This window comes from Ylistrum balloti, unplaced genomic scaffold, assembly GCF_031769215.1.
Source record: "Ylistrum balloti isolate Yb309-2 unplaced genomic scaffold, AGI_CSIRO_Ybal_v1 Utg369568, whole genome shotgun sequence".
In the NCBI taxonomy this organism is placed as follows: domain Eukaryota; kingdom Metazoa; phylum Mollusca; class Bivalvia; order Pectinida; family Pectinidae; genus Ylistrum; species Ylistrum balloti.
This window is the reverse complement of record NW_026781865.1, coordinates 1,133,966-1,147,258: the sequence shown is the minus strand read 5'-3', so window position 1 is coordinate 1,147,258 and position 13,293 is coordinate 1,133,966. Positions and strand designations below refer to the sequence as shown.

Below are 13,293 nucleotides of genomic sequence, written 5' to 3'. Positions count from 1 at the left end.
CATAAAAAACTGGTGTTCATTAAACACTTCTGACGTACATAAATATAAGCACCGACAGCAAACAGTGATGAATGTACCTAAAGTTGTATCAATTAGGTTGTGGCTTGGCTACATGTATTTGCCATGTTGATGTCAGACAGGTCCAGCTGGTAACTAGGTTGTGGTAATAACTGAGTGGTACCTCAAGGAAATGTCATCTGCTAGCACTGAGCAACAAAGTCCATTACATTAAAACTCCACAAAACCACTTGTAGCAAGTCAACTTGAACACAATGGCAGATGAAATTATGTATGCTGCCAATTTATCAAGTTACATGTTTATTTTGATGGTTAACAAGAGGGAAACCATTAACAGATGTATGTAGTCAATAGCAAAGTTAGAAGGATGGGCTGGGCATGTGTAACAAATTATTTATCATTTGTCTGCTGTAACAGGAAACCCTTGGAAATATTGACAACCAATTAAAAATACATATTAATCTATAATGAAATCACTATCAGGCAATGCATGACGAACGTACATGTCCTATTCATGCATAATTTATCTCCACTTGTTAGTTCAACTTGTTCATCTTTATCAAATAATATCATATTATATAGACAATTTCTTCCGTTGGAGGACTTTCAAACGAAACTCGCACAACAATCATGAACCTGACAGCTATGGGTTTATTTCACCCAAAAATGACTGACACTTGTTTCTCTTGTTGCCAGGAGTTACTCTTATGTATACAACCACATCAGAGTTCAAATGCTGCCAAGCACCATGTAAACCATAACACCAGTGTTTAAATGTTGCCAAGCACCATGTATACCACAACACCAGAGTTCAAACGCTGCCAGGCACCATGTAAACCACAACACCAGAGTTCAAATGCTGCCAAGCACCATGTAAACCATAACACCAGAGTTCAAATGCTGCCATCACCATGTAAACCACAACACCAGAGTTCAAACACTGCCAAGCACCATGTATACCACAACACCAGAGTTCAAATGCTGTCAAGCACCATGTATACCACAACACCAGAGTTCAAATGCTGTCAAGCACCATGTATACCACAACAACAGAGTTCAAATGCTGCCAAGCACCATGTAAACTATAACACCAGAGTTCAAATGCTGTCAAGCACCATGTATACCACAACACCAGAGTTCAAATGCTGTCAAGCACCATGTATACCACAACACCAGAGTTCAAATGCTGTCAAGCACCATGTATACCACAACACCAGAGTTCAAATGCTGTCAAGCACCATGTATACCACAACACCAGAGTTCAAATGCTGTCAAGCACCATGTATACCACAACACCAGAGTTCAAATGCTGTCAAGCACCATGTATACCACAACACCAGATTTCAAATGCTGTCAAGCACCATGTATACCACAACACCAGAGTTCAAATGCTGTCAAGCACCATGTATACCACAACACCAGAGTTCAAATGCTGTCAAGCACCATGTATACCACAACACCAGAGTTCAAATGCTGTCAAGCACCATGTATACCACAACACCAGAGTTCAAATGCTGTCAAGCACCATGTATACCACAACACCAGAGTTCAAATGCTGTCAAGCACCATGTATACCACAACACCAGATTTCAAATGCTGTCAAGCACCATGACATGACCTCACAAATGAGAAGTACTAGTCATTTACGTTATACTTCTCAATCCTAGTAAATCTAACTGTATAATTTTGGTGGAAAAATAAATTAATAACATTTCTAGTGGTAAAACAAAAGGGAAGTAACTTAAACAGATCAGAATGTCTCCAATAAAGGGCAGATGTGTCATTTGGCCATCTCAGACTTTTCATACCATAGATATGACATACCACACTCCTATCAAAAATAGGAAGTGAAAAGAAACAATGATGCTTTTCATGAAAGAATACACTTTGAATCAGTATGTCTCACCACTAATTTAACTGATTATAATGTTTTCTTAACTCAGAAGTCAAGAGAGAAAGCTACAGCAGTTGTCCAAGATTCTATTACCAACCTGATTTCTTCCGTCTCTGACAGAAATCAATGTCATCCTTTTCCGACTTTATTGAGGTAAAATCCCGGTTGCCACACTTCATCTGACAGAAGAAAGCTCGCCGGGCCCCAGAACACAGGTGTGTAGGTGTTGGTCTTTGGGTAAACTCTGTCTTCACCGGCATCATTGCTATAAATCAGAAAACATTGGATTAAAGAAACTTTATCATGAATCAATATATATATAAAAATTTGTGCGTCTACTTTTTGTTCACCATGTCAATCAAGATGTGGTAAAGCATTCATTTAAAATTACTTACACCAGTAGACAACAAATTATTTTGATACCAATTATGAAACCATGTAGGCAATGTCAAAATTCATGCTGCTGATACAAAGTGATGCTCTCAACAGCTGTGACTGAAATCAAATCAGTTGGAACTGTTTAAAGGTAAGATAACAAGATGGCCTCTGGCAATCCTCAAGCAAGAAATGATCTGGACAGTATGAATTTTTTAAATTTTTTTTTACATTTTTGTAAACACTTGATTTCATGCATAAATATAGCTTAATGCTATTATATTCCTTTTAAAATTCATGGGTAAAAGTGCCCACAAAGTCAATGAAAATAAATCCCCCCCCCCAAAAAAAAAAAAAAAAAAATTGAAGACTATACAGTAGGTAGAATTGACCAGGTGGCTTTGAAAAATAAGATGAAAATATGTCATGCTAACTTTGAATGCATTAAGTTAAAAATGTGTAATCTGTAATACAATGGTAATTACTTTGTGTCATCCCTAGTAAGGAGGGGGGGGGGTCATACTCTACAAATCTTCATTTAAAGACATAACCTTAAGTTACTATGGCCTAGAAATGTTTTACACTCTAGATCATTTCACCTATACTTCAACAGCAGTCATTCAATGAGATCCCAGGGAGCACTCAAAGAAATCCATCCAGTACTTCTCAAGAAGTATTGATAACACTTTCATTGTTGAAATCAAAGATGGCTTCCTATCGGCCATTTTCTTCCGCTAATCAGTCCCAATATCACATAAGTACAACTAGGGACCAAGGGGAACCTACATATCAAATTTGAGGGAGAAACTATATATCCAGTTCTTCTCAATATACAGTGATAATAAGCTCAAAATTAAGATGGCTGTCAGTCAACTGTTTTGTTTTTTGGATAGGTCCCAAAATAAAAAAAAAAGGACTACAAGGGTTTATCAATGCTTCGCTTCCTATTAACAGCCTGGGTCATTTAAACACATTCCAGGTGTAAGAAAGCCGAGTGAAAGCCCACCAACTTGTGCCTAGTACCTTCTCACTGTCCTATGCAGGTCTTGAGCCCAAGACCTGCAGGAGGTGAGCTAGTTATAAAAATGGTCAGATGCATTAACCACTAAGCTGCTAGGGACTAATGGAAACATACATATGAAATTTGAGAAAGGTCCATCCAGTACTTCTGAAGAAATAAAGATAGCAAACTTCAACTATCTAAAGATGGCCTCGTTTCAGCCACTTCATTTTCCTGATCAGCCTTAAAAATTTGATGAGCAGAAAAAGTCATCAAAAGGAACCTAATATTGAGTTTCAGAAATATGTATCTCAATCTAACTTCACATACGGTAATAATCGTTCAAAAGACACATTCACTTGCTTTAATTAACATTCATTTGCATTATGAATGTCAACTAATTTATAGATAATTTCAATTTCAATTAAGCATTTAAATAAGGTTAATGGACTGTTTCCTTAGTCAAATGAGAGAAATATCCATACTTCTGGCATCAATGAGTCGTTCTCGTGGAGATACATCAGATGATGATAACTGTTCCTTCACTTTGCTGATGTCTCTTGGGTGCAGGTAGTCAAATAAACTCTGTCCAATCAAGTCGTTCTGTGATAAAATGGTGCATTGGAGTAATTTGATTCCCTGCTAATTTATCCATTCAAAGACCAGTTGAACAAAAATTTACAATTTCATTCTAATTAGAATTTTTTTTTTCAATTTCCAAGCTTAAACATAAATCTTTTCATAGCTAAATTAATCTTAAGATTAATTCAAAATCAGGATCCAAGGAACAATTCCATTCATCAATAGAATTTGGACCATTAAATGCCCATTCATTTGTACTCTGGTAATTACTACAGATATTCTATCTAATTCAAGGATTTGACAGAAGATAACGACTTTTTTTATCATCTTCTTATAAAAAGAAAATAAACATATTTTATTTGAGCTACTTTCCTTGACCTATTTGCAGGGTATATGATGCTTAATTAAAGTTTATATGCATCATGATGGAAAAGACAGGCTCGTGGGTATTAATTAACACAGTATAATTGAACACCCTGCATTGCAATGACTTCGAATAATAGTACCAGTTTTAATATGACCATGTTAAAAGCATAACAATATATATGTAATAAGGTTGTTTTTTAACAAATATGTCTTTGTCAAATATTTCACTGCTTAAAACTATTTGAACTCACATAGGATCCCAAAGCTGAGTATAATAAAATATATCTTTCTTATTTGGTTGATTATCAACTATGAAATATTGTAAAGGCAAATGGCTATGTCACAGACAACAATCTTACCCTTGAGTAGCTGAGAACATTTTTCACCGACTCTGACACATACAGGATTCTGGCACGGTCACAGCTCACTACAAGCAGGAAACCCTCTGCAGCCTACAACAACATATCAGCCAGGCCAATACTAGACTAAATCTCATTTCTTGATCAACTTTTTCAGAAATAGAACAAATAACTTTCTTCAACAAGAAGCCCAGTTGATCTACATTGTTTACCTGGTTTCAATGTTTCTCTTACTTTAATAAGGCTAAAGTAGGTGTTAATTCAATTGATTTAAATCAACTTCAACAAGGGTCATCAGAGACGGGTTATGCTCCCCAAATGGGACAAAATTTAAGTATGAAAAATAAAGAGCAATAAGAGAGTTATGATTCCTGTACACTGCCCTCCTCTAGTTGAGATCTATCTACTTATGAAGTTTCATGTTGATAGTTTTAGTGTAATGCACAGCAAAAAATTATGACAAATGGATGGATCAACTTGCTTATTCTCAAGACTGAATACTATCTTGACAACTACTGTATCTTAGCTTGGATGACGAGTGCTAATATTTTTAAGGGGGGGGGGGGGGGGGGGGGGGGCTTCAAATATTAAAAGATTGCAGATATTGACTTTGAAGAAAATCATTATCATTAACCAGTTGTTGATGGGCATGATCAGTATATTCCATTAAAACTTTTTATGCATATTTGATCCATAGACATAATGATACATTAAAAATCTCTCTTTTTTTCAACAAACTAGCAATTCTTTTAAATCTGCTGAAACTTAAGAATTTGTTATTACCTTCAAAATTAGATGTTTCATTTCATCCTCAGAGAGGAATGATGGTCGTGATGTTTTCTCTGAACAGACACTGCCTGAACCTGAAAAATTCACAGAACCTAATGTTAACATAAATGGTAGTAATTTATCAATACTGACATATAAACTATATATGCTACCTCAGGGCTGCAATATTTCAAGTTTCATGATTCAATTTACTCATGTCTTACTACTTTATATACACTTGGGGAAAAAATGCTTCATTTCTTGCTGTTGAGGACATTTGCAAGTATTCAGGGATAGTAAAATGGCTGTTTAGGATGCATCTTTGTAATTTGTATTTATTATAAACAATTAGGTGATCAAGAATTTAATCTGAATCTTATCCTTATACAATTGAAATTTGTTGTTTCAAAAATTGCTTGAGTCGAAATTCCATTTGAGTCAAAATAATTTCCAAGTCCCCATTGTTTTCCTTTGATTTCTTTGTAATTCTTGAATTTCATTGAGTCGAAATTTCGTTCGAGTCGCAAGGAAAAGGTTTTCTCAAAATTGATTTTTGTCAAAACATTGTCATGCCTTCTCACAAAATCTGTCAATACATAAACAGAGTAGAAAATCAATTATGCACAACACATGGCTAATTACAGTGTATCAGTCCATGGTACTCACAACACTTGATCTTGATTTATCAGACAAGTGAACTGAATATTTCTACTACACCATCATTTTCAGTGTACTATAGTACATGTATCAAACTTTGGTTGTCAATCTGGCTAGCGATATTTAAAATCCAATTGTGAAACAAGAAACACTAGGGTGTACCTCTTAAGTACCATGCTGGTTCTGATATTGTAAAGGTTGTTATCTATAAACGGGTTTTGATTTTCACTATTTTTGAGATTTGAATAAATTTCACAAAAAATACCTTGAAATATGAAACACAGAGTCTGTTCTATTATTGACTAGTACTCAAATTCTACGAGAAAAAAAATCATTCTTACTTCATGCTTGTGATAAAAAAAGTGTAAAACCTTTGAAAAAGCAAACTTTTAAGAAGGTTATCTTTTTCTTTTCAAACAAAACCAGTGTTATATATATATAATTTAACTAAACATTTTCATATTTCACCTCGTAATGATTTTATATGCTGTACAGCCATCCGTAACACAGTCAATTTATCTAGCTTTCGGCTCATGGAACTACACATCGGTAAAAGGGAAGACAACTCAATGATGTAAGTGTTCATCTTGTCTCGTCTCCTCTTCTCAATCTCACTATGGTTCTGTCTGTGACAATACAAAGAATAATAGGATAGAGCCAATGCTGTTATGCTCAGAAGAGTCTGGTCAGTTTCCTGTATCCCTTGCTTGGATACCTATCGTTATGCAGGGCATTGAAATAAACTATGAAGTAGAACACAATTGGAATAAGTCCAGGATACATGGTTTCTTTTCATTTATTGGTAAGTTGACCAGTTCCACCCAAGTTCGAGCCAAATCGGTCAACACACCAATAGATAAGAAGACACAACATAGCCTGCATTTTTTGCAATTGCTTTATTTGTAATACAAATGACAGCTACAACTGAATAACAGCTGATTTAAAAAATAAGTCCTAATACCAAGGAATCAAAATAAAATTTCAAAACAATACATCCATAACTATTTACTGTATGCACAGTATCAAATTTAAACAAGAGTCCCAAGGGCCTTAACAGTCATCTGACTATAAAGACCTATCTATGAAAGGGGATGTATAAGCCTAAATGCATTGCTCCAACTACTCTACAGCTTACATTGCTGGTTCATAAAAACATTTTCTACAAACTTGAAATCTTATTCTTAATATATGCTACTACACAAATGCCATTACTCCCAACCTATTCCTAGTTCAGAAAGGAATTTAAAGATCTCAACTCACCTAAATCAAAAGATCTTGAATATAGGTCAAGTTGAATTATTTGAACTAATCGGTAGCCCCTCAACCGCTTATATTAAAGAACCAATATCAACAGCCTGGACTTTTTGTTATTGAGAAGAAGCCGTTTGAAGATTTTAACATATTTTTGACCCCTGTGACTTTTAAAATAAGAAAATGTCAATCACATGAACAAAATTGGTAACCCTTCATTCCATCATGCCACAGGCCCAATATCAGCAACCTGGGCCTTAAGGTTATTGAGAAGAAATTATTTAAAGATTTTAACATATATGTCAAATGTGAAAGTTGATATCATGTCAAGGTCATTCATATTCATAAATTTAACATATTTAACCCCTGTGACTTTGAATGAAATTAGGTCATTGCTGCACTTCAACTTGCTTTTGTATGACTGGTGAATACATAACATTTAATATCCAAGTTATGATGCAGGCAAAGTAATGCTATGTACACAATAATTTAACAAAGGGCAATAACTCTGTAATTAAGGGGTTGCGGGCCCTAACATTGGTACAGTGCACATTGTATTTGTATAATCAATGTATACACCAAGTTTTATTATCATTGTTTAACTGTAGGCAACATTATGCTCTTGACAAGAATTTTTTAAGAAAGGGCAATAACTCTGTAATTGAGGGGTCGAGGACCCTGAATTTGGTAACTGCACAATGTAGTATGATCAATGTATGTACCAAGTTTCAGTATCCTAGTTTAAACGCAAGAAATCTAGAGGTTTGCTCTAAACTCAAAATTTTATCAAAGGGCAATAACTTTCTAATTAAGGGGTTGCAGATCCTCAATTTGGCACACTGCACAATGTCTTAGTAGCATTGATGTATACAGCAAGTTTCACTATTTAAGTTTAAATGCAAGCAAATATATGCTCTTGACACAAAATTTTAAGAAAGGGCAGTAACTCTATAATAACAGGGTCATGGCCCTGAACTTGGTACACCGTAAATCCCCTAAGTGTGACCAATGCATACACAAAGTTTCATGATCCTTGCTTAACTGTGGGCAAAGCTATGCTCAAGACGTGAAAGGACAGACAGAAAGCCAGATGGATGGATGGATGGATGGACTGACAGAAGGAAAAGACAGCAACTATGTGCTCTCCCAAAATATTTCGGAAGCATAAAAGTGAACAACAAAGCTACTTATGCTTAAATTTTCAGAAAGACAAATTATAAATTTCATATTTATTTTTCATCAATACTCCAGAAAATAAATCCTGATCCAAGCTTTATTACATGAAAAAATAAACAAGGCATCAAAATTATCATTTTTGTTTTTGCAAAAATATATAACAGAAAATAATTAGTATTTCCATGTTCTTCATATTTTTTAAGTACAGACTGTACTAGTCACTAGCTTACCTGTCACCGAGGTTTGAGGCAGAATCAAAGTTCATCCTAAAAAAAAAAATACACATTTGATTAAGTGAAGGAAGGTTGAGAGACACAAAACGACATCACAGCATATGCTCACTGTCATTAAGGTATTACAGGTGTAATTAATAATTTTCTGCCAAAATCCTGATGTCCACCAACGTTTCAGACCTTGGCAATCTTTGATTTATGTTACTATTAAGCATAGTCGACTGTTAACCTGTTTGGGCTCTTTACATTGAATGCTGTCACAAGCCATTCCACACAAACAGAAAGAATGAAAAAACCCTAACAATTTGCCCCAGTTACCTCGGTAAAGAACGAAAAGACCTAGACATAAGTAGAAGTTAAGTGAAAGAGATCTGTGTGTTGATGACAACTTCCCAGAGGTTCACATCTGCCCAAAAAGTTGATACTGATGGAGACAAAAAGGAGTAACGGTTAATAGATTTCCATTTTCTGCTGTCAACACGAAAGACGAAAGACCTGTAAGTTTTGTTATCTGGAATCAGTATATCTACTACATAATGAACTTACAATCATTACTGGGAAATCAGGAAAGATAGGTATCTGCATAATCTGTGCCACATGCCAAGATGTCTAATGCTCTACATACATCATTGTGGTGGAATTAGGCCCACTGTCTATACAATGCTTTCAAACTAACTTAGTTGAAAATATTTAAAGCATTCAATTTGTGTCCTAGAATCATTTTTTCTTTCCTTTCTGAACTCCTTGTTCCCAATCAACCATTTTTCCTCAACTGTCACTTAGACTACAAAAATCACTCATTTTCAAAGGCCATCCTCAGCCAGATTTAAGCAAATATGATTGGACATGCTTTGACTTCATTGTCACATGTTCTGGATTGATCACTTTATTGGATCTATGCACATACATTACGGTATATGCTAACTGAATTTTTTCCCCCTTTTTATATAACCCGAGTTCAGTTGAAAATAAACCCAAAAATTTGAAAATCAGATTATTTTGTTGCAAAAATCTTGTTGCTTTATCTTAGTAAATGTCACTTGGTGCCCTGTACACCCTCCATCCATTGTGCCCAGATTGGTGACCAGTATGACAGCAACTAAACTTGTCAGTTAAAAAAAATGGATATATAATCTATAGATCTAATATATGTAGCTTCCGTCCTATTTTTTTCTCTGACATGATATTAATGAATATACTCTATTTTGTTTTAGCAGAAAAAGTGAGTCATTCATTTAGCAAGGTCAGTCCTTAGACATCAATCAATTACTGTTTTTAACAAATATCAACTTCAGAACCAATACAGATTAGGCACAGTTGATCTGCAAGATGCTATTCTCACAGAGTGTGAAAAACATTCTGTGTTTGAATATCATGATCGTTATGTGATAATAAGACAATAAGGTTGTGAAATTAAAGACTAAATGGAAATGCTTGGAACAAGTATCTTGTTATTTTTCTCATTATGATCCAGAAACATTGCAGAGGGTGACTTAGCCTAGTAAAATAATAAAAGTTTTTGTATAACTATCACTTCATCATATGTTATTTATAACTGATTCAGTCAAGATATTCACTAGACCAGGATTGCAATTGAGTCACTGATGTAAGTTATAAAGCACCAACACTAAACAATTTTCCTAAAGTATCAGTGTCTGTTTCACTTTCCTAATGCAATACATATAGATACCCGCTGAATGACCTTAAAATAACATATTTGACAGGAAGCTTATATAGTTTCAAGATTCTGACCAAAGTGAACCGTTTTAAAATCCCGAGTCTTTTGACTTTTAAACAAACATTAACTGACCTGAATCTTTTTAAAGTCCCAAGTCTCTGACATTTCCACTAACATAAATTTGACATGAACTAGTTCAAATGTCCCATATTCTGACATTTAAACAACATAAATAAGACATGAACCTTGTTCAGGTCCAATGGCTGTGACCTTTATACTAACATATTTAATTTGAAATAAAAGTTTTTAAAGTCCCAAGTCTCTGCCCTTTAAATAACATAACAGCTGCATGCATATAAAAACAGATATGTATGTGATTTATAATTTACATGATGATTAGATAAGAACCCTAGGCATGACTGTTATTTAACAAAATTAACTATAGAAGGAAGTAAGAAGTGCCATGTATTCCACTACAAAGATATTAGCATTCAGCTAAACATTTCTGGTGATCAGATCTGAGTACTAGTCCATCTATTTCTATCCTATGGTATTATATACAACTTAAACGTGCATAGAGGCACCAGGTTGCAGTGTGATTTACATTCAGATTTTCTGTATTGACCTACTGAACATGACCAGAATTGTAGTATTACATGTTCACATTATAATCTGCATTGCGTTTGTTTTCCACATAGGTGTGGTGAAGAAGGAGGCATTAAAAAAACTGGCATGTTACACTGGTTCCAATTGGTTTTGGATTTGGTCGACACAGTATATGCACAGTGAGGCAGTGGTAACATATGTTACACAAATGGATGTGAAAAAGAACGGGTCATCTGTCTGACCACATGGGTTAACGGATGTGAAAAAGAAGGGGTCATCTGTCTGACCACATGGGTTAATGGATGTGAAAAAGAACGGGTCATTTGTCTGACCACATGGGTTAACGGATGTGAAAAAGAACGGGTCATCTGTCTGACCACATGGGTTAATGGATGTGAAAAAGAACGGGTCATCTGTCTGACCACATGGGTTAACGGATGTGAAAAAGAAGGGGTCATCTGTCTGACCACATGGGTTAATGGATGTGAAAAAGAACGGGTCATTTGTCTGACCACATGGGTTAACGGATGTGAAAAAGAACGGGTCATCTGTCTGACCACATGGGTTAACGGATGTGAAAAAGAAGGGGTCATCTGTCTGACCACATGGGTTAATGGATGTGAAAAAGAACGGGTCATTTGTCTGACCACATGGGTTAATGGATGTGAAAAAGAAGGGGTCATCTGTCTGACCACATGGGTTAATGGATGTGAAAAAGAACGGGTCATCTGTCTGACCACATGGGTTAACGGATGTGAAAAAGAACAGGTCATCTGTCTGACCACATGGGTTAACGGATGTGAAAAAGAACGGGTCATCTGTCTGACCACATGGGTTAATGGATGTGAAAAAGAACGGGTCATCTGTCTGACCACATGGGTTAACGGATGTGAAAAAGAACGGGTCATCTGTCTGACCACACAGGTTTTCCCTGGATTCTCCTGTTTCCATCCACAGTAACACCCCTTTTGTGCTTACATCTTGGCCAAATAGAGTGATTAATGTTAGCTGAAATAACTTGTTTCGCAATTGTTGTAAAATAAATAGAGCTCATATTTATACCATCTTGAAAGAAAAATAGAAGACAACAATAATTCAGTTGGTGGATATTAATGGAACATGTTTGATTAAATGAAAAGAATGAATGATTTGTTCAGAAATTGTTTGTCATCTTGAGCCATGATTACTACATACTTTGACATCTTCATTGATCCTGGGTCAAGACTGTCATCATCATCAAGATCTTCCAAAACATCCAAGTTTCTAAGATAAAACAATAATCAAAGTTCTAATCTTCGTTAGTAACAACACATCGCAAATGATACAAACTACCTCACAATTCTACCTTGACTTAGGCACAATAAGGAAGATGGCCAATAGTGACAAGATTTCTGAAAATTGTAACAGTGGCATTAATCTTAACCCTACAACCTTAAAAATCATATTTGTCTGTGATGTTACAATGATTTATATGTATTTGATCTAAATCCCTCAATGAATTAAGCAAGTAGAAAGCTGAGCAGAATTTTCTCCAAATAGGTAGTGATATTGCCTTTAATCTTAACCACTGAAACTTCAGCTCTGAGATGAAATAATCCTTTACTGTAAGCACTGAAGGGATTTCTAACCATTGATTTATTGTTACACTTTTTTCTTCACAGATTTGGAATTTTATAGCTACACACTAAATTCAAACTTAAGTAACCCCTCTATTTTCCCTACCTGGCTCTGACCTGTCCCCAGGAGAGGTTAGGAAAGGGTTCAGGTCCACAACTTATAAAACTGAGTCCAGTGCACCCAGTGGTGTATGTGATCAAATTTTGACAGTCCTGTCATTCTTTCAGCAGATGTAGGATTTAACAAATTATTCTATTTCCCCAATAAAGCACTGCCCCTCTATCCTGAAGGGGGTGAGATCCACTATTTACACTAAACTGTTTCCACTTCAACACTCCCATCCTTCTTTATATCCAATTTGTCCCATTCCCCCAAGGGTGCTTCTGACCAAAGTTTGGTCAAAATACACTTAGTGGTTCATGACTAGTAGCAGTTTTTAGGTAAAAAGTGAGTGTTGACAGATGACATGGCATAGCTAAAAATCTCTTAAGGAATAAAGTCAGTAAAAGGATTTCCTAAATTAAAAAAAAAATGACTGACCTTGACACTAGAACTCTGAATGTCAAACTTTTTACAAGATATAAATGGTCCTTTGTAAGTGTGTGAAGTTTCATCATAATCCCTCAAAGAATGTTGTCTCTAGAGTGTTGACAAAGCACTATGTATGTATGTACAGGAACATTACTTTAACCCCTCTCTGATAATTTGTTACA

At 35.4% G+C, this 13,293-nt stretch overlaps 1 protein-coding gene across 1 annotated transcript in view; it reads right to left on the bottom strand.

Annotated features, from left to right (window-relative positions):
- The window catches only part of LOC132561955 (protein cycle-like), a 97,897-nt gene that overhangs the window by 17,700 nt on the left and 66,904 nt on the right, over window positions 1-13,293 (bottom strand). The window contains exons 4-10 of the mRNA XM_060226712.1: window positions 12,158-12,226; window positions 8,677-8,712; window positions 6,488-6,645; window positions 5,378-5,457; window positions 4,595-4,687; window positions 3,773-3,890; window positions 2,010-2,177 (exon numbers count right to left, since the gene is read on the bottom strand). Coding sequence (XP_060082695.1) covers window positions 2,010-2,177; window positions 3,773-3,890; window positions 4,595-4,687; window positions 5,378-5,457; window positions 6,488-6,645; window positions 8,677-8,712; window positions 12,158-12,226 — 722 coding nt within the window. The remainder of the gene's footprint in view (window positions 1-2,009; window positions 2,178-3,772; window positions 3,891-4,594; window positions 4,688-5,377; window positions 5,458-6,487; window positions 6,646-8,676; window positions 8,713-12,157; window positions 12,227-13,293) is intronic.